The sequence below is a fragment of the Scatophagus argus genome, chromosome 2, assembly GCF_020382885.2.
Source record: "Scatophagus argus isolate fScaArg1 chromosome 2, fScaArg1.pri, whole genome shotgun sequence".
Lineage (NCBI taxonomy): Eukaryota > Metazoa > Chordata > Actinopteri > Scatophagidae > Scatophagus > Scatophagus argus.
The window spans coordinates 17497195-17519086 of record NC_058494.1 but is presented as its reverse complement, the minus strand read 5'-3'; the positions used below and the strand labels follow the sequence as shown (position 1 = coordinate 17519086).

The 21892-nt window shown below is 39.6% G+C and overlaps 2 protein-coding genes across 4 annotated transcripts; both read left to right on the top strand.

Moving 5' to 3' along the window:
- The first annotated feature begins 1111 nt into the window (after positions 1–1111).
- Positions 1112–5748, top strand: enam (enamelin). 3 transcript variants are annotated; one of them, XM_046379268.1, is made up of 10 exons: positions 1118–1212; positions 1690–1740; positions 3111–3165; positions 3259–3360; positions 3516–3580; positions 4006–4032; positions 4198–4263; positions 4347–4388; positions 4570–4653; positions 5218–5748. In XM_046379268.1, exons 5-10 carry the CDS (start codon positions 3527–3529, stop codon positions 5578–5580), a joined length of 636 nt encoding a protein of 211 aa, XP_046235224.1. In that variant the 5' UTR covers positions 1118–1212; positions 1690–1740; positions 3111–3165; positions 3259–3360; positions 3516–3526; the 3' UTR covers positions 5581–5748. The 3 variants fall into 3 exon arrangements, with proteins under 3 accessions (XP_046235232.1, XP_046235224.1, XP_046235217.1); XM_046379276.1 differs by lacking the exon at positions 3111–3165 and having other exon boundaries at positions 1112–1212; positions 4201–4263; XM_046379261.1 differs by lacking the exon at positions 3111–3165.
- Positions 5749–7368: 1620 nt separating this feature from the next.
- On the top strand, positions 7369–10809 carry cnga1a (cyclic nucleotide gated channel subunit alpha 1a). Its single transcript, XM_046379250.1, has 7 exons — positions 7369–7451; positions 7550–7612; positions 7870–8004; positions 8102–8206; positions 8312–8418; positions 9198–9808; positions 9910–10809. The coding sequence occupies exons 1-7, from the start codon at positions 7369–7371 to the stop codon at positions 10807–10809; spliced, it is 2004 nt and encodes a 667-aa protein (XP_046235206.1).
- The last annotated feature ends 11083 nt before the right edge of the window (positions 10810–21892 follow it).

Sequence of the window (21892 nt, the reverse complement as noted above, 5' to 3'; positions counted from 1 at the left end):
CACCATAATCACAACATACAGTAAACTTGCCTCAGTTGTTGAGCAGATTTCCCATCAGTGACATGTAACTGTCTTAGAAAAATAAATACCGTACAGGGATAAGGGGGAAGAGCTGCCCTGGGGACATAAGTCTGTCTCAACATGACCTAACATTCATCTCTTCAGAGGCACCTAAAATATACAGGCGCCATCCTCTCACGCTATGACTGTCTCTTCCCCACAGGTTCTCTTAAGATCACATGAATTTATAACCTCTGTCACCCACAGGACATGAAGAGGACATGTTGACAGAAGGTTTAATAGTCCATTATACAGTCCATTATACAGTGCTTCTATGATGTTATGAAGTTACTTCCAAAGACACAAACAAACAACTAACAAAGTCACATGGTATCAGACAGTAAGATGACAAGCAGGGCGAACATCTGAGGGTCTGATGGACCCTAAATAAAGGCCAACATGGCCAGGACAACTGAATGTGTGTTTCTGAACTGTTCTGCAATCATTTTACACCAAAGATGTTTAAAGCACAAACCCATGAGATGATGTCAAAGTAAAAACGATAAAGACACTGACGCCTTGAGTCCACCAGGCAGCACTGAGTTATGTTCCAGCTGTGATTTGGCTTTGCTCAGGCCTCCACACGGCTTCGTAATACACAAGAAGTATTTCCAAAAAAGAATATTCTGCCCAAAGGATTTTGTTGACTTGCTCAGATTTGGTCAAGTTATTTGGATATCTGTGCTTCTGCCATGGCTACATAGTTAAATGTTTTAATTTTTTGTCTGTTTTCATGTGATATACCTTTTCCAGTCCTGTGCTCGACCTGCTTTGTGTACTTGACCTTCAAAAAGAAGCCTCATCTCACTTCTTCCAGTACAGGATAGACTGTAATGTCAAGTTTTTAGTGTGGATATTGTGGCTACTCTCTACAGTAGTTGACAAGTGCAGTGCTGCATATACAGAAAACACGCTGCAAATACAGACAGGCTCTGCATATACAGAAATGTGCTACAAATAGGAAGCAAACGCAAAAAGAAAACGATGCATATCCAGTCATACAACGGAAGTGCTCCAGGCCTCTAGGGGCAGTGCTGAGCTTCCACCTGAGAGACAGACAACGGACATATCAACGTGTGGAGCAGATGAGTGAATGAGAAGAAGAAAGTTATTGGTGGGAGGAAAAATTTAGTCGGGAGAGGCTACATGAAAGTACGTATTCTTTTTTCTTTTTCTTTCTTTCTTTTTTCTGTTGTATGACTGGATATGCGGGGTTTTCTTTTTGAATTTGTTTCTTATTTGCAGCACATTTCTGTATTTGCATCGTTTTCCTTTTGCATCTGTTTTCTTATTTGCAGCGTGTTTGTACTTGTCGGCCACCGTAGGGGGCTGCCTTGAGATTACAGTTTTGTGTTGCTTTGCAAAGTTCATTGTAACTTTGCAAAGCAACACAAAATTTGTAATGCTATACAAATAAGAAATAAGACTTATTGTTTGATCAGTCAAGCCATAGGAATGAAACTGTACTCTGAAACTGTAACCACAAAAATGATTTATTTTTTTGTTTTATATCAACACTGTGGTTTCTTTGCTGAAACATGAAATTTGTTTAAGTTGGCAAAAGTTCTTCTTTCCAGTTGGCACGCTGTTAATGACCTCGTTACCCTTCTCACTGCTTTGTTTTTCCAGATGGCATACAAAAGAATGATCTCATGTGTGCCAAAATCACAACAGTAAAAGGTATGAAGAAGTAATGAAGAGGTTGTTATTTCATGTGTAGGGAAACACATTAGCTCAGCAGGTTGCAGTTGTGAATGTCTACAGTAAAGTTTTGCAGATTACAGAGCGAGTCCTTCATTGTATGTCTTGGAATCACACAGAACAAACATCGTGATGTCCAACCACACCACCTAAAACAAACAGAGGGATCAGTGAAAACTCAGACACCATGAAGAAGTGCTTCCCATTAGCAATGTGTGCACACACTGTAAATTTCAGTGCTTATGTAGATGTTTGGAAAACCTGTGTGAAATGGCCTGAATGGTCGTGTTGGAAAATGTGACAAAAGAATCAAATGTAGAATCTTTTACTTTAGGTAAATGTACCGTTTCAGTAATGTAAAAACACTCTATTGACTTCATATGGAAATGTATGCCAAATGCAAAATGTACTTATTCACTCTGCGGACAAATATGTGTATGAGGTATTTTACTGTTGAGGCTGGTTGAGGTTTTTTTGTTGTTTTTTTTATTTGTTTTTCTGCTTTCCCAACATAAATCTGTGGGGTCATGGGATAATTAATGGGATAAGAAAGAAAGAAAGACAGAAAAACGTACTACCACACAAATATGTGCTTGGCCTTTTCTCTGACTTATTTATTTTTTCTTTGAAATAATTCACCGCTGCTGTTTTAAAGAGAACACAAGCGAAAGGTTTAGAAACCCCTGCCTCTTAGTGTTTAGTAGACTTACTGTTTTCTGTGTTTGTATCTAGAACTGTGAAATAACTGTAATGTAGTATAATATTTCCCATGACACTTAGTGGAGAAGTGTAAACTACCATCAAATTAAAATATTCCAGTAAAGGAAAAGTACTTACAGTAATTATGTATCATACCAATTATCATCTGCTATTGATGTTCAGCTGCTGTTTGCGTGTGTGTGTGTGGTTGTGTATATGTGTGTGGACGCAAATTTCTGTAGTTGTGGGGACAAAAATCTGTTTAAACCTTCACATTGTTAGGGTACTCTAACCTTACTTGTGGGGACAAAAGGCAAATCCCCACAATGTAAATCATTAAACATTAGGGTGAAGACTTGTTTTAAGGTTAGGTTGAGGTTAGGGTTTGGTTAAGGTAGGTAATGTTTATTGTTATGGTTAGGTGGTGGTTAAGCATCCGGGAAATGAATGTAAGTCTATGTAATGTCCCCAAAAGTGATGGAAACATAACTCTGTGTATGTGTGTGTGTGTGTAATCTGAGGACCCCCATGTCATCAGTAGTTTCAGTACTTTCTACACAACATTTTCAAGTCAGAGTAATTCAGATGTTATCATTACATTCATTCTTATGTAGGCTTCGGGCCCTCTTGCATTTTGTTGTTGGTGTTAGGACAATAAAGAGAGGAGGAGGTGGTGGAGGTGTACCGAGCATACCTGCACAGCATGTAATTAACTATAAGAGAAGCACTTGATGTGTGAGGAGAATTCTTCAAACACATAGCTTTGCATGTTTTACTGGACATGATTGGCTGTCACAGGATTTTCCAGTATATAAATGGCAGTCCGGTTAGAGAAGAAGCAGATCACTTTCCACTCCTGAAGAGACGCATCTCCAGTTTGTCTCTGCACCACCAAACAAGGTGAGATGGATTTTTCATATGGAAAAAATTTTACACTATTAGAAACATTATACTGTTAGTAATATGAGTATTCTTATTTAGCAAAGGCAATGAAAAATGCAAACAAACCTGTATTTATATTTATATATATGTATAATTTTTCTTTCTCTCTTTAGGAAGGCTCATAATGAAGGTCTTGGTGTTCTTGATGTGCCTGATGGTCACTGCCTTTGCTGCTCCTGTAAGTCTTCAGTGATAAAATGTAACTGAGCGCATTTCCTCGAGTACTGTACTACAGTACAGTTTTAAAGTACTTAGAAGTATTTTGGTTTTCTGCTACTTCACACTTGCACCTCACTACATGTTGTATACAAATACTGTACCAGTTATTTTTAAATAAACTTGTTTCATCTGCAGTAAGTACTACTACTATGACTACTACTACAACTACTACCACTAATAATAACAGTAATAATACAAAAAATACTGATTCTGATAACTGAAACACATACTTTTATTAAAGTACTATTCATATGGGTGACTTCACATTAGGAAAGTCACATTTTAGTATGATTTCTGAACTTTGACTCAAGCATGAATGTTATTATCTTTTTTGTTTTTTTAACTACACAATCTCCCATCTGCTTTCTCTTGTTTGGTTTTCAGGCTCCGAGTGAAAGTAATGAGGAAAAGGTAAGACTGTGCTTCTTTTTTCTGAAGTTTTGTGTCTGTCTGCCATGGCATGTCATACCATGTTTTTGTCATGTCATCAAATGTACAGTGTGATGGATGTCTGACAGAGAAAGAATAATTGGCTTAATTGCAGTGCATGTCTGGAGATGTCTGGTATTTCTTCAGCAGGTTGCAGCACATGCTAATGAAGCCCGGAGGTGGATGGAGTTGTACAGGCTGTACCAGCAGCAGGTACTGAGGGTTTGTTGTGTTTCAAGAAAAGGGCAGGAATTATTTGCTCATCAATTCAATCATTAATTACTTTTTTTTTTCAGGGTGTACTTGGAAACCCCTTTCTTCCCGCTGTTGATGCTCCTGTAAGTTCATATCTTGTTGGACTTTTTAACATCAATTGTAAGTCTTTGTATTCAATAATTAGTCATTTGTAGTAGGCTGATCCAGGTGCAGCAGCAGTGGTAAGCACACACATAGCACCACAACATCTAACTTGTCACATTTCAATTTGCTATTTGAGTTAAAAGTGGTTCATTTATGCAGGTGGATGCTGCACCAGCCCAGCCAGCTGATGTCCCCCCTGCAGCTCCCGTTGCTGTTGGAGATGCATCAGAGGAGGAGACCGAGGTGAGCTTATACCTTCACACGTAACGGAAATAATAAAAAACTAAACTATACATGTCGACCTCTCTTTGTTGACAATATTTCTCCTGTTTGTAGGGAGACATTTTTTCAAAGTACACTACAGGTACACCTGAAACTGAGAAGACTAAAAACAGCACATCACATTATGATGTGCCTTGACTGGACTTACAATGAGTTGAGAAAACATGGGTGGAGGCTATGATGTAGCACTCAGATATTCACATATTCAAGGAAACAGGAGCACATCTCCTGCACTGATATTCGCCTTTAGGATTCATTTGTACCACTTGAGTGTTTCCCCTTTGGCTAAGAGGAACCAAATCACATTCAAATAATATTTGTCTTGATTGTAAAGGTAGATAAGTAAGTTTCTTCTCTAAAGTTGAAAGACAATAGAGAGAGAGTGAAGCAGCCAAGATATTGTGGTACGGTCCACTGACTGGATAAAGTGCTGGCTGCAACATCTCCTATAATGAAACCAGTGGCATCTTTCATGAGACCCTCCCTGTCTAATCAATATGCATGTCTTCCATCTGCTTGGCACAGGATGGTAACATTGCACCCAAAGCTGCAGCACCTGTTGCTCCTGCTGCCCCACTGAACTCTGATGAGGCGGAGGAGGACGAGGAGTTGGGGGCCGCTGAGGCTGAGCCAGCTGTGGTTCAAGCAGCACCAGCAGAGCCCGCAGCAGATCCTGTGGCTGCTGACGCTGCTGCTGTGGATGTGCCTCCTGTTGACGTGGTTCCTGCTGACAGTGCTCCAAAAGCCCCTGAGGTACCTGTCCATACGGCTGCCCCTGCCGCAACTGATGTCGCTACTGGAGCAACTGATGCCGCCGATGCCGCCGCTGCCCCACTGGCAGCTGAGATTGACACGACTGGAGTGGCAGCAGATCCTGCTGTGCTGTAGTTATTACTCTCATTGCCAGCCTAAGTGCTCCTCTGTTAGCAGTTACAGCAATAGCTGGGAACAGTGATGTAGTTGTAGCACAAAAGAATAAAGAACTGGTGACATTTGGAATAGAGACTGAAGAGAAAATGGGGGGAAAAAAATAAAAAATCAGAGCAAACATCGGAATTAAAATGTTACTTTGTGTTCTTTCTGTCATTGTTTGCAATACTGTACCTGAAATTAATTTGTGACTGATTAGACCGGAGCGTCCACACAAGACCCATATCTTAATCTGTGCACAAGATGAAAATATACATTTATCAGTGCTTCTGGTACTCCTCCATTTTTCACAGCAGGCAGTCTGATTGCTCAGAAGGTGAAAATCACATGTGGCTGACAAATGATAGCTCTGTGACAGCATGCACAATACCAGAACCCAGAATAGAGTTCTGTATCTTAATGTTACCATTTACACCGGTCCTTTTCCTATTGTACCGTGTCAACATTTCTCCTGGGAATAAAATATAAATATCAATAAATTTATCCAAGACTAGCTGGTGATTTCATATTTCCATATGTGGTCCTCAGTTCATGTAAGTGCTATGAATCATGTTGCCATGAAACTGCAAGCACCAAAACAACCAACAGGGAGTGCCATCGAACCACAGGATGTCTACAGCGCACAGGGCAGGAGAATCTCCTGCTATTAGGAAGAATCACTCAGCTGGTAGAGGTTCAGATTTAATTTCACTCTCACGATTGTCATTCATTTAAAGGGAGCCTGATCCGACTGATCTGAAATCTGTAATACCTGGCACGATATAATAGGATCAGAGCTGGATATGGCTGAGAGTGCTGACTGAGCAGGAGATGCCAGTGTGTGTGTGTGTAAGAGAGAGAGAGAGAGACACTAAATCCTCTGTTGTTCTACAAATGGTCAGGAAAATTATAGTCTGTCACAGATTACAAAAAGAGGTGTCAACACAAAATGGTTTTCAGTGTTCTGGATCGCCCCTAAGGGGTAAACTGAGGGTTGTCCAGTCTTCACTTTAATGTAGCTCGTTTCTCACTGTAGTGGACAAATAACTGGGATGAGTGACTTTGCCTCTCCTCTTCTCAGCCAACTCTAATCCACAAATCCTTATCAGGGTCACTGAGACTCTATGACACAGTTAGTTTGTCTCAATGCTTATAGGTGATACTCGTCTGGCTACATTTTGATATTACTTTAATTAGCATCTAATGACTGATACAATAAGTCGGCTGCTGCTGTGAGTGACCAGCATTCAGGTATTAAAATAACGACAAAGGGGCCGTATGGAAATGGACTTCACATTACAATAACGAGTGGAAAAGGTAAGTTACATGAAACTGATGCATCATCGAAACATCTGGAAATTGCTTTCACTCAGTGCAGTTCTTCTAAATGCATTTTCAGACTGAAAATGCAGCAATTCGGTGGAGACAACTTTAAAAGCATTCACTTAACTTTTAATGGTTTCTGGTTCTTTTCATACAATTGGGTATGTCAAGCAAACAATGGTGTAGTATTTAAGGTGTCTGACCAGAATATTACAGTATGGGTGATGTGGATGAAAATCTACAGCCTGATATAAATCACCGGACGTACGTGGACTAATAATCACACTGCATGAATCTTCTTTTCTGTTTTGTTTATAGGCATTACATGGCTGCATATGCTGTGAGATTTGATGCTGATATTTTGGAAAAAACTTGTTTTTCCCTTTTCACCATCTTCAGTGAAAGTGATTTTAGTGTTGCAGGGTAAGCTGCAGTTCTGCTGCCATGACTACTTCAACCACTCTTCCCCACCCTCCTGTGCCACCTCACACTGCACCAGAACTAGCCACAGACAGCGAGGATGACCTGTAAGCAAAACACTCAAATTTAAACTTATACAAATAAGAAATAGAAAGTTGGACTGAAGTTGGTTAACTTCATATGTAACATGCTGTGTTTGCCCCAGAAGTGTGCCTCAATCAAATCCTCATCATCTGCTCAACATGAATAACAGCAATAACAATGAAGAGTAAGTACAACTAGTCATAAGATTAAGTGGAGTCCTCGTAAAACATTGTTTTTCTTTGATGTGTCGCACCAGTCGTTTCATTAAATGTGCTAATTAATCCTTTTTTTCAGGAAGGAAAAGAAAAAAAGGAAAAAGGAGAAGAAAGAAAAGAAGGAGATGAAAGAGTAATTATGTTATATTACAAACCTTTTAGTGGACGTTGCTTCAAAAGAATAATTATTGCTCAGTACTCCCTAATGTATTGATGCACATTACAGAAAGAAGGCGAAGGAGAAGAAGGAAAAGGAAGAAAGGGAGAAGAAGGAAAAGGAAGAAAGGGAGAAGAAGGAAAAGGAAGAAAAGGAGGCAAAGGAAAAAGAAAAAAAAGAAAAGGAAAAACAGGAAAAAGATAAGTAAGCGCAGAATTCAGAGCAACTTCCTCAAAGACAGCTTTTCAAAATGCACTTATAGATATTTTTTCATTTACAATTTGTTTCTCTATTTTCAAAGGCCCAAAGAATTATTTGTCCTTAATCCTGCTGGGAGCTTGTATTACAACTGGCTGTTCATCATCACACTACCAGTCATGTACAACTGGACCATGATCATAGCCAGGTGATGCCAATAAATCACCGATTCTTTTTCAACAATACGATTTCCCCGCCGGTCAGATGTTCATATGATTGCATTTAGCTCCATTAAATTTTGTTCATACCTCAGGGCTTGCTTCGAGGAGTTGCAGCATGACTTCATCCTTTACTGGGTTATTCTGGACTACACCTCAGACTTAATGTACCTGGCTGATATGTTTATCAGGACCAGAACAGGTAAAAAAGCTGACCAGAACTTTTCGATTTGCAGAGAGGCTTTAAAAAACTGTTAAGGAAAAGCTCACATTTTCCCCAAGCCTTTCTCAACACAACACTTACATACCCACATGTAGACTGATGAAATTATTGGCAGCTGCTGGTGACAAACCTAATGGAAACTTTCTAAAGTTACAGTTTTTAGCCTGAAATATCCCCATGTGTTATTTTCCTGCCAAATGCACCTCAACAAAGGGGGGCTATTTTTTCCAGTCAGTGTGGACCCAAAATATGATTACAGTGATCAGGAACCGTTTCAAAGTACATTAGGACATGTGAGTGTTGTATTAGGGTAGACGGGGTATAATGTCACTCTATCCTTCCAGCATTTTCAGTGCCACTTTTTATAGTGAGGACAAAAACATATTCATCCTTCTAGGACATCATGTTTCATTGTTTTACGAATGTGAAACACAATGGATGTAAATAGGATTTTTTGGGGATACCAATCAACAGAAAATAAAGACTAAATACAATGAGAGCAATTCTTTACAAATAGATCTAAATTACATAAAACACCAAATTGCAAGGGTATTGATACTGTTTTAGTTCTTCATTGATGTAGACAACATTTTTTTAAGTTGAAAAAGCTTGAATTTGAGTGACAATCAATTGTGTGCAATCAAGCAATATTATAGCAATAATACAGACATTTAATTCCAGCTTTTTCAGGGATGTTTACTTTCTTTCATCAAGAATTAGCCTTGTACATGATGTGTCTATGAACTCTTTGAATGCAGGTTACCTAGAGCAAGGCCTGCTGGTGAAAGATAAGAAGCTGTTAAGGGATCGCTATATCACCAGCTTCCAGTTTCGTCTCGATGTTGTGTCCATGCTGCCCACCGACATCTTCTATTTATACTTTGGCCTTGACTACCCAGAGATTCGTCTCAACAAGCTGCTGAGAATTGGGCGCATGATGGAATTCTTCACAAGGACAGAGACTAAAACCAACTATCCCAACATCTTCCGCATTGCAAACTTGATCATGTACATCCTCATCATCATCCACTGGAATGCTTGCTTCTATTTCTCTTTCTCCAAATCCATTGGTTTTGGTGCCGACGATTGGGTTTACCCGGCTCTTGATGATCCGGATGAGCCTGCATTTGGGGAGCCCATGAGGAAGTATTCATTCAGCCTCTACTGGTCCACACTGACCCTGACTACTATTGGAGAAACCCCCCCCCCAGCCCTGGACTCAGAATTTCTTTTCCATGTTGCTGACTTTTTAGTTGGGGTTTTGATCTTTGCCACCATTGTGGGAAACATAGCCACCATGATCTCCAATATGAATGCTGCCCAAGCTCAGTTTCAGTCTCGAATTGACAACATCAAGCAGTACATGCAGGTAAATGGATCTCCTTTTTCCACTCAAAAACAAGGAACAAGAATGAGCACAAATAATCTGTACTTTAATTGTATTTTGAATGTTTTTTCTTTCATTTATAGGTCCGAAAAGTCAGCAAGGACCTTGAGTTGCGAGTCATCAAGTGGTTTGACTATCTGTGGAATAATGGAAAGGCACAGGATGAGAGAGAGGTCCTGAGATATCTTCCAGACAAGCTAAAGGCTGAGATCGCCATCCAAGTCCACATGGATACGCTGAGAAAAGTTCGTATTTTTGCAGACTGTGAAGCAGGCTTGCTGATTGAACTGGTGCTCAAGCTACGACCACAGGTGTTCAGCCCCGGAGACTACATCTGCAAAAAGGGCGACATTGGACGTGAGATGTACATCATCAAAGATGGGAAACTTGCAGTTGTTGCTGATGATGGTGTCACACAGTTTGTTGTGCTAGGAAGTGGCAGTTATTTTGGTGAGATCAGTATTCTCAACATTAAAGGCAGCAAAGCAGGCAACAGGCGAACAGCCAACATTCGCAGCATTGGATACTCTGATCTTTTTTGTCTGTCCAAGGATGATCTGATGGAGTCACTGATAGAGTATCCTGAAGCCAAAGGCATGCTAGAGGAGAAAGGTCGGCAAATCCTGATGAAAGATGGTCTGATAGATCTGGACCCAGCTAACATCATGCCTGAGACCAAGGAACTGGAGGAGAAGGTCAATAAATTGTACAGCACAATGGAGCTGATGCAGACCAAGCTCAAGAAGATTCTGGGAAAGTATAAAAATGCTGAAAAGGCTCTGCGACTACGCATTGCAGATCTGGAGCTCCAAACGGGAGAGAAAGTAGAAGACGAAGATGAGGAGGAAGGAGAAGTGAAAAAGGAAGAGAAAGAGGTGGAAGGGGAGAAAACGGAGGATGAAAAGTTGGACGGGCAGGAGGTTGATGGGGATAAAAAGGAAGAAGAGGAAAGAGATGAGGAGAAAAAAGATGAAGAAGAATAAGACAAAGAAGCAAAAGAAGAAGTGAGAAAAGATGAAGAAGCAAAAAAAAAAGAGGGGAGGAAAAATAAACCCAGACTTCCTTTAAAACACCACGCACTTTTTAAAAAATATAATTAGCCACAATAGAATTGTTCTTTCTTACTGGACTCGCTTCTTAAATGACTTACAGGTAATTCCAATAGACAAAAATAACAAAAACTAGAAACTGGATGAAATACCTACTGGAACTGGTCTTTGAAAAGTACTATCACTGTATGTATTATAAAACTGAAGACAGTAATGCAATGGACAAATGTTGCCAATTACAATATTGCTATTTAAATAAAAATATTGGCTTCAGTTGTCCTATTTATTGTGATATTCATTACTAGATATGCACAGTAACAGCCATATCCTGAAAAACCCTCTTGTGTTCCCAACCCTGCACTATGCATTGGCTCTGCAGTCATGCAACTTGTGAAGCTCTGGGAAATTAGCACTTTCTGCACAAATGGTTACATCAGCCAGTCACTGATAACGATTGGTGATTAAAGCAGAGAGAGTGTTTATGGTGAGGCAGTTTATTTCTAGCACAACTGTTCAGTGCTACAACAGTTGAAAGGAGGCAGTTCAAATAGCACTGTACAAATAGCAAAATTAAAAAGTAAGACCAAATTTAAAAAAAACAAAAAACATTAAATTTAAAATGAAAATGATAAATAATAATGAATAGATGAAAGCTCGGTTTGTAGGCAGCCATGAGCAACCTCAGCAGGTTTAGGTTTTACCCATGGTCAGATTTTAACAGACAGATAACCAGGAAAGTTGTTCCAGCTATGTTTAGTTTGTTGGTGAAGTGCAGCTTTCCCGTTTCTGTGTTGACCTGAGTTAACATACCTGTCAGCATGCAAAACCAGACAATTGTTGTAAAAGTTTAATACAGAGTTTTGATGGTACACATGATTTTGGAAAAGATGCTGTTCCAGAAGAACTTTGGTATATCCGAGAAAAGACTTTCATATAGTCTAACCAAATGGTTTCTGGTCAATTTGGCTTGTGAATCTTTAAATAATGTCTGTTTGACCCTTTGTCACAGGACAGAGTTTTAGTATGGACATTAATCGTGAGTTTTAATTCACACATTATTGTTGGAAAAATGTGGTGAAGCCTAAAGAACAGAAAGTATCCATTTTACAAGAAAAATAGTAAAAATATCTGGCAACCCCTTAAATTTTTCTCAGGACTGCATCAGGGTTCTTATAAAAATCTGATTCATGTTTTGGACTCCACCATTTTATATTTATACTTTTGTGAAATAATGGATCTTGATGGAATCATTTAGTAAGTAGGGAAAATGGCAGAACTGACAACTCACCTGAAGAAGCCCCAACCTTTCCTAGGATTATGAAGGAATGATTCATCCCACCCTGTGATAATATTTAAACACTAGAAAAGTAAAAATTGGGGAGGAAAGGACAGGTGCTAAGAAATCACATGGTTATCTGGCTTCTGATTCTGAACTACAGAGCTCAAAACAATGAAAATAAAACATATGAATTCTTCAATTTCTGCTTGAACGCAGAATTTTCAATCAGTGGAGTGACTACAGCTATGAACTGGACATGTTTACCATTCAAAATGTGTGTGTGTGTGTGTGTGGCACATTGCCCTACATCACATCATGTTTGATGTGATTTTGCTCAGAAAAGTGGTACAGAAAACACGCAATCAAAAGATGTCAAAGATGTTCTTGATGTTTACACTTTACTTATGAACAAAATGAAACAGTTTACAAAGACAGCTGAGGGGACAAAAAGAAATGCTTAAAGAAGTGTGGGAGCAGCCGAGGATGGCTATTGATTATCTTTCGTGTTTGTCTCTCAGTCTCTTTGACGAATAGGTGGCACCAGCATGGAGTCACATGCTGGAGCACCATGGACCAGTCGCTAGCCAATCGCAGGGCCGACACACAAAGACAGACAACCACACATATGGAGTTACATTTAGAGTAACCAGTTAACCTGCATGTTTTGGGGATTGGCGGGAAAGCCGGAGAACCCGGAGAAAATCCAAGCAGGCACAGGGAGAACACACAAACTCTGCACAGAAGGGCCCCGGCTGGGATTCAATACTGGAATCCTCTCGTTGTATGGCGACAGTGCTAACCACTGCACCGCCGTGCTGCCCTCTAAGTGTTCCTAATTGTGTTCCTAATTTCACAAATAAGTAGATGTGGCAGTTTTTCCTCGCCACTGTTGCCAAGTGCTTGCTCAAGGGGGAATGTTGGGCTCTCTGTATTACAATTTAATTAAAGAGTTTGGTCTAGACCTGCTCTAATTGGAAAGTGTCATGAGATAACTTTTGTTGTGAATTGGCGTTATATAAATAAACTAAATTGAATTGAAAAATTCAATGTGCAATTATATACATGTACATAAACATAAAATTTTGATTTTGATAGATGTTGATTATATAGCTGATTTTTCCATCAGCAGGTCTGATCCTCTACATTCTTTCCTTTTACCTGGGACCATCACACTTTACATTGTATAAATATTAATGTAACGTTGTCTGTGTTGTCATGAACTCAACTGTGATAGCCAGTGAAAATGTCTTGGTAGACCGAGCACAGTGAAGTGATGGCGCACATGTCATTTATCCAGGGGAAATTGCATCCTATTAGGCTGGTTTCCCAGAGGAAATATTTCTCTGTGGGATTCCAAGGAGGGAGGCATTTCACTGTAAAAACTAAACTAGAGAAAAATTGTTATATATTTTATGGTTTAAAAATTGTAAGTTGTTTTAAAATGAAATGAGCAGAGAGAAGGATGGGGAATTAAATGCAACAAGGTGTCATTTTGATAAAAAACATTTTAGATTTGATTGTGGTATTGTTACTTTTGCTTGAGTAAAAGATCTGCCTATAAAACCTCTTCCACTGCTGTCTGTCTGAGAAGGTGTACGATACACTCACTGGCTACTTTATTAGGCACACCTGTCCAACTGCTCGTTAACGCAAATTTCTAATCAGCCAATCACATGGCAGCAACTCAATACATTTAGGCACGTAGACATAGTCAAGATGATCTGCTGCAGTTCAAACCGAGCATCAAAATGGGTTTAAATGATTTTGAATCTCAATCCAATAGAGCACCTTTGGGATGTGGTCGAACTGGAGATTCGCATCATGGATGTACAGCCGACAAATCTGAATATGGACCATACTCTCTGAGGAATGTTTCCAGTACCTTGTTGAATCTATGCCATGAAGGATTAAGGCAGTTCTGAAGGCAAAAGGGGGTCCAACTCGGTACTAGCAAGGTGTATCTAATAAAGTTACCAGTGATTGTACTGTCCTCTTGTCTCCACCTTAAAACAAGGAACAACAACAAGTTCACGAAAGCTTCACCCCTGTCTTTCCTCTCATTTAACCAGAATCAGAATTCCTTTGTTTATCCCAGAGGGGAAATTCATTCTGTACAGACATTGCACTTGCAGTTTTCCCGAACAAGAAAGAAAGTGAAAGATGTAAAATAGGATAAACAGCAAGTTTATAAGTATAAATCTAAAAATACAGGTATTTAAATGTGTACATATATACATTGTATATCTAAAAGTATGTGTGTCCGTCACAGTGCAGAGTTTAACGATTTCCTGTGTCGCTCTGTGGTGCATCGTGGGATTAAGAGTCTCTGACTGGACGAGCTCCTGTAGCTGATCAGCACATTGTGGAGAGGCTGAGAGGGAAAGTCCACTATAGTCCTTATTTTGGACAACATCTTCCTCTCAGACACCACTGTCAGAGAGTCCAGTTCCTCTCCCCTGACATGGCTGGCCTTCTTAATGATTCTATTGAGTCTGTTAGTGTCCCTCACCCTCAGGCAGCTGCCCCAACGGGCAACAGCATATGTGATGCTGTTGCCTCACATATTACTGTATTGACAAAAGCTTTGTCCTTTGTCCTTCTGTCCCCCAGGTCTCACAGCTCATAAAACACTAATGTTGCACACGGGGAATGCAAGTATGGCTCTGTTGTGGTGAAAGTGATGACCATTGATTGGTGTAAAAGTACAGCGTATGTCTGCACAGCGAGGTGACATACTTACACAAAACCCTGCATTAGCAGAAGGAAAAGGAGCTGTATTACTTTCCTCGTATGCCACTGATATGCTAACATTTATGCTTCTTATACCATGTCATTATAATTAGGATCAATGTGAAGAGCAAGAGACATTCATTATTCTGAGAGCAGCAGTTGATACTGACATATAATTGCATTGCAGCAAGTTTCCTTGATGCTCTACTTGACAGTCTCCAGTCTCGTCCCGCTTGTACATGCAGGAGGCAAGGAGCAACAAAAGGTCAGTCCTTGTGCATATTGAATATCTTCACACTACATTAACCAAACTGTCCTGACTGAATTTGTGTCAGAATGTTTTAGTAGCACAAACATGCCCTCTGACAACCGTGAATTGATTAGCGTGTGACAGAGTGTTGCTGGTCAATAGACACACTAGCTTTTCACACACAAACTGAAGTACAATAAGCTACAAAGAAGAGGCTTCACATAACATTCTTAGGAATGTTTTGCTCGGTTGTTAATGCCTGGTGTAAGGACTAATGAAAAAATAATTGTGGAGCAATGCTCTTGCATTAGCAAATAAATTGCTGTTCACAGTTACATTTTGAATTGATCAAAGCAAATTTCCCGGAGCTCTGACTCGACTTCTGACACACCGGAGAGGCAACTGTATAGAGAACAGATAAGAACTCTGCAGCTATACTGCGTAACTGCTGCCTCAATATGTCTCATTATAAAAAATATGCATTGAGAGATGTGCCAAAATGACATTTCATGTCAAGAAATGTAATTACCTAATGACAATGAAGTCTTTTGCTATGCGACACATGACAATGAGCCTGCAGCACCTAATTAAGCAGACAGTCAGAACAGATGTGTTTCACTCCGTGAAAATATGCATCATATGCAAATGAAGTATATTTATAAGCTTGGATCTTTTGGTCACTGTGCTCTTTGACAGCTATTTCAGTAAATCAGATGCTGCTTTAATAACATGTACACACTGTGCCTGGCACCATGGGTTTGAAGACTGAACCTTTTTAGCAGTATGATCTTTTCTCCTTCACCTTCAAAATACTAATTTAAGAGGGGGTCTTTTAGCCCTGTTTGTTAAGATGCATGTGTATAACCACAATACCCCTCATTCAGTTTTTGCTGTGTGTCATCCTCCTCTGTCTTCCCATTGTTCCAATCAGTCTTTACAGTCTGTCCATAAAGACTGACAAAGAAAGAACATGTTTTAATTTCCTTCTTTTTCCAGAGAATTAAATTGCTTATGTTAGTGAATAAGCTTTTCATCACCATGAGGTGAATATTAAATGTCAGTTTCAGAGCGTTTTCATGCTAGAGAAAAATGAAAGCAATTTCAATGTAAATCTTTCTGAAAGCTTTTCAGAAATCACCAGGCCTAAACCTGTCAACATCAAAGCAGTCTGTCAGTTTCAAGCAGTCACAAAAACACTTTTTGCACAGCATTTATATATTTATGTATATATATATGTATTTGTATAACATTCTATATATCGCCACAGTATTCCTTAGTAAGCTTTATATTTCCATGAGACCACCTCTAGATACTGAAATACACTGTTTCTATCATATGTCATACTGATCTACTGAAAGGAACTAAAAGGCTCAGCAAGTTCAGCCTAGAAAAATATCTGTTCCCCTACAGAACTTGAAAAACCATTACATTGTGGTTTGAATTGTTTTGTCTGATATTACCAACACCAAAACAGAGTTAAAGTTAAAGTAAATTTCCTTTCAGGGATTCATTTACATTCAACACAATGTTTTCCTCTTTGCTACATGCCGGAATTCTGCAAACTTGATTTACCATTTGATTGATCTAACTTCCCACTGGTTCCTCCCTGCATGCATCCCATGTGGTTGTGTGCATCCTTTCAATTACAACCAAATGGGAAGACTTTAAATGAAGGTCACTCGGATTGTAAGACAAACTCGGAAGCCCCTCAGGGTTTTTAATAGCGATCAAAGATTCAAGTGAAACCAGCAGAGATGAAGTCAATGCTCATCAGTGGTTTCTCCAATTTTTCTGTAAAGTCACATGAGTTTCTCTGCTTGGGGCAACTGGACTGGATAGCACAAGTCAAATGAATGCTCTTTTGAAATGACTGACCACCTAAAGATAAGGACCAGTTTGCCTCAGATGTCCAAGTGTGTCCACACTGACCCAACATCAAGCAATTCTGAAGTATGAAGACATAAGGAAAGAGAGAACAAAAGCAACTCTACCAGAAATGTCACAGAGCACACTACCAACTCGTTTTTCTGGACCAGAATGAAGGCATCACTACAAAGATCATGCACAGCACTTGATGATCATTAAACAGGCAGCAGCCCCAAGGTCATATCTCGTTTGACCAGAGGATGGACTTTTGAGAAGAAACTGCACATATCTGTGTGCAACTCATAAGCAAACATCTGAAGTGTATGCACAATATGACACACACTGAAGTAGTGCTGACAAAATCACACGGGAGCCAGACAGCACGCATCTCACAAGTTCAGATAGACACCCTCATAAAGGTGCGATATTAGTAGGAACCATAAAGGAAGTCTCACATATCAGGTCAACATGTTTGCCTGCTTTTCCAGGGCAAGTAAAATGCCACCACCAAAAATTTCTTCCATGAGTTTTCTCCGGGTACTCCGGCTTCCTCCCACAGTCCCAAAAACATGCATATTAGGTTAACTGGCTACTCTACATTGCCCCTAGGTGTGATTGTGTGCATGTGTGGTTGTCCATCTTTTTATGTGAGCGCTGCCCCTAGTCAGTTGTGATAGGCTCCAGCCCCACCGCAACCCTGACAGATGGGCAGTACAGAAAATGGATGGATTTGGATCAAAGGAGCGAGACATGTTGCATCCTTCTTGTCTCTGTCGAGAGGTGCATGTGTGAAATAGAGTTAGGTGGTTTAAGAGGATGTGGGTGAAACTATGTAATGCGCAATTTGCTGCAAGTTTGAGAGCAAGACGGATAAATTAATATATAAAAAAACAAATCTTTGTTGCTGTTTATTAGATAAAATTAACAGATTAATAAAAATTTTACTTTTAGCAAGAGTCATAATAATCTTAATGTTAAACCCCGTAGGTGGTGCAACAAAAAAAGAAAAGTTTAGTGTTTGTTTTAGTGAAAGTAATTATCATTCAAAAGAAACAAATGGGGTCATTAATGGGTGTAAAAATAAGACTAAACATAGTTGCTGTTAGATGCAGAAAGGAAAAATAAACTATACTTTACTACTTAAAAATAGCGAGATGTTGTAAAAAGGTTAAACACCAATAAATGCTGTAGCCAGTTAGAATACACATTCATCATATATACAGTGTGTGGCTTGTTCCTGACAAAGCAAAGTGTTAATGGCAACCTCCTGCTATGTCTCATTATTATAGATAACAATTCAAACGCTGCTTTATTATCACACCGAGTTTCCATCATGATAGGTCTTCTTTTGGCAGTGTTTACCCATCCTCAAATAAACAGCTTCAAAACTGTAAGTGTCTCACACGAATTTCAATCAGTATTAAGATGCAGGTCTAAAAAGCAGAGCAAAGGTTCATTTGATATACACAGTAGGTTATAAATTTCGAAATGAACAAAGTAAATGTCCCGAAGCCCTGAGACGAGCTCTTACACAGAGGCTGCGGTGAAAAGTGTTGTCAACAAGAGTGCATTGAAGCTACATAACTGCTGCCCTGATCATTTCACAAGAAAAATGCAATGAGAACAAAAATGACATTTCAAGTCAAAAAATGTAATTACCTAACGACTGTCAAGTCTCTGGTATGCAACATGAGCATAATGATGCCACGGGCAGGCAGTGAGCCCCCAGCACCTCATTAAGAACAGATGGAGGTCAAGGCTGGACTAGAAGATGCAATTTTTTTTTTAAACATTGGATATTTTATCTTGGTCTCTGTGTCCTATGACAGCTATTACTAGAAATCATGTTGTGCTTTGATAACATGTACACAACAGTATGACCAACGGAGCTCGAAGGTGTTTCTGTGTCATGCATTGGAGACTAATCCTTTAATTGAACCCCTTACAGGCCAGTGGCACTGACGTCTCACCTGGGCTGCTCCTGGGCTGCTCCCTGGACTCAGTGGACCAGGTGGGTGACAGGAGGATGACCCCCTCCCAACCCATGCAGGGAACTTTGACAGCACTGGGCAGCTCCTTCAGTGACAGACTGCTACACCCGCGCTGTGTGAACGAGAGGCACCGCCGCTCCTTCCTGCCCGCTGCTGTCAGACTCCACAACAAGCTCAGCTTATAGACTGGACATTTAAGCTGTTGAATGTGTTAACTGGACAATACATCATGTGCAATAATGGGACAAATGGTCACACCAGACCTGCAATAATACATGTGTAGTAATAATTGCGCAATAATCCTTACTCATGAAGCACTACTACTAGGATCAGTACCTACATGCTTAGTCCCTGAAACAAATCGGTACAATAATCAATCCATCCACTAATCATAACTTAAGGGACTCTGAGAGTGTGTATAGTCTTTTTCTTTTCTGTACTGTGTACAGCTGCATGTACTTGTTTCTGTATTTATTCTTTTTGAATGCACATCCTTCCCTTATCCTTGCATGCTTTGCACCCTCTATATCCTGTTTGCTGCTGTAACATTGTAATTTCCCAGTTATGGGACTAATAAAGGATCATCTTATCTTAAACTTTAGTCATTATGATCTTTTCTCCCTCTGCTTGTTAAGATTCAGTTTAGGCAAGAATGGACCCACTAAACAGAACACGCACACACTTACTGACACAGAAGAAAGTGTAGATTATATTAATGCAAATAAGTAAAGTCACAAGAAGTAAATCAAGAACTGAGTTCACCAATAACCCATGAATTATAAAGTCCAAAATCCAAAAGCCTAAAAGATGAGGCTGGCAAGGTTGGGGAAAGTAGAGGTATGGGGAAAGATGGCAGAGACTGAACGTGGAGCAAATCTAAGGAGAAGAAGACTAAAGGAGATGCTGAGAGAGCTGGGTGCAGTGAGTTGGATTGCTGGAGATAGACCGTGGCACAAATGGCAAGAGTTACAGAAATCAAAAGGGAAAATACAAAAATCACAAAAGCACAAAACGCAAATGAACGATCTAGCAAAGATTGAGAGGATGAGCCAGTATCTTCATACAGCAGGTAAGGGGTGGAGTTGATTGGAGAGGATGAGCAACAGGTGTGCAAGTGGAGAGGCGGGAAAGAGGTCACCATGCCCAGCTCTCCAACACTAAATAGGCAAGAGAGACAGACAGAAATCAATCAACATACCAGGGAGGGGACACAGGAGAGTACAGCAGGAAGGTGAGGAGAGCACTGACATACCCTGACACTACTGTCTGTTACTGTCTGTTTTAATTAAGCATTAAGTTACTTGCATGACTGAATGTGATTTCCGTCACAATTGGGTGTATATCAAACGTCCGTTTCAGAGCATTCTCATCTCTCCACAGTTTTAATGTAAACTTTCTTACAGCTTTTCAACATTCACCAGGTCAAGTTGCAATCACAGTACAGTACTGTATGAACGTATGGAAGTTCCTAGAATATATCTCCACTGTATTCCTCCGAGAGTTGAACTTTATATTTCCATGAGACCACCTCTAAATACTGAAATACACTTAGTGCAACAGCATATGACTGTTTCTATCATATGTCATACTGAGGTACAATGTGAGCTTGTAGATCCACTGAGAGGAACTAAAAGGCTCGGCAAGTTCAGAGCCTAGAAAAATATCTGTTTTCCCACAGAATTTGAAAAAGCATTACATTGTGGTTTGAATTTTGATATTACCAACACCAAAACAGAGTTTTAAAGTAAATTTCCTTTCAGGGATTCGTTTGCATTCAACACAATGTTTTCCTCTTTGCTACATGCAGGAATTCTTCAAACCTGATCACCATTTGGTTGATCTAACTTCCCACTAATTCATCTGTCCATGCATCCTATGTGGCTGTGTGCACCCTATCAATTACAACCTACCTGACAAGACCTTCAGTGCTCTTAAATGAAGGTCGCTTAGATCATGCAGGAGAACTAGGACGCCCATAAGGGTTTTTAATAGTGATCAAAGACGCGAGTGAAACCCACAGAGATGAGGTCGATGCTCTCTGTCGGTGGTTAACCTCAGTTCAAACTGCATATTGTAGTTGCTGCTGTTGTTCTGTTTTTTCATTTATCACCCAATGCACTGAATTTCTCTGAGGAAAATATTTTGATACTGAGTTCTTTAAATGCTGTCTTAAATTCACTTGAGGAAAAATTACCACAGTGGGCTTTAGTCTAAAGCTGAGTCAAATTCTTAACATTGACCTTTGTCTGATATCAATAATCATATGAATATGCATGATTTCATATGTGCTAAATCACTGAACATGTGTGCTCTGTTTTCACTCGGCGCACACTGCTTTATTATTAGTCCACCATGACACTTTTGGCACTATTTACATATCCTCAGGGAATAAACTTCACAGATGTCATTATCTTATATGAATTTCAGTCAGCATTAGCATGCAAGACTGCAAAGCAGATTAATAAAACTCAGTAATAAAAGTAATACATAAGTTGGACCCAACTCATGAAAATCCTTTGCTTTAAATCAGTCATTTTTACAACATGTAATGATTCAGTGATTCTTCAATTAGGTTCTGTATCTTTACCACATCCCCCCAGATTATCTGCATTTATGAAAGACGCATTAGAGAGCATCAGTGCAAATGAGACTATAACATTTAAAGATGCAGTGCGTGGTATATGGTATCAATAATCTCTACACACTCTGCTGATCAAGCATTTCGACTCCTTTTAGTCTTGGAGTGCTGATATATAACTTGTCCAATTTAAAACGAAAGCAGAGGAAATCTTGACTCAGAACTGGTTCCTTCCTATTGACTAGAATCTTATTATAGCTGTGAATTGTGTTTCAAAGAACTAAATGACTCTGGACTCATCCCACACAGTTTGAAACACAGTT

Excerpts from the sequence above, each read along its gene's own strand:
- enam (XM_046379261.1), top strand. The coding sequence starts at position 3,527 with ATGAAGGTCTTGGTGTTCTTGATGTGCCTGATGGTCACTGCCTTTGCT. Across the intron at positions 4,033-4,197 it reads GTGAAAGTAATGAGGAAAAG|CAGGTTGCAGCACATGCTAA; the intron begins GTAAGACTGTGC and ends GTATTTCTTCAG. Across the intron at positions 4,264-4,346 it reads ACAGGCTGTACCAGCAGCAG|GGTGTACTTGGAAACCCCTT; the intron begins GTACTGAGGGTT and ends TTTTTTTTTCAG.
- cnga1a (XM_046379250.1), top strand. The coding sequence starts at position 7,369 with ATGACTACTTCAACCACTCTTCCCCACCCTCCTGTGCCACCTCACACT. Across the intron at positions 7,613-7,869 it reads AACAGCAATAACAATGAAGA|AAAGAAGGCGAAGGAGAAGA; the intron begins GTAAGTACAACT and ends TGCACATTACAG. Across the intron at positions 8,005-8,101 it reads GAAAAACAGGAAAAAGATAA|GCCCAAAGAATTATTTGTCC; the intron begins GTAAGCGCAGAA and ends CTATTTTCAAAG.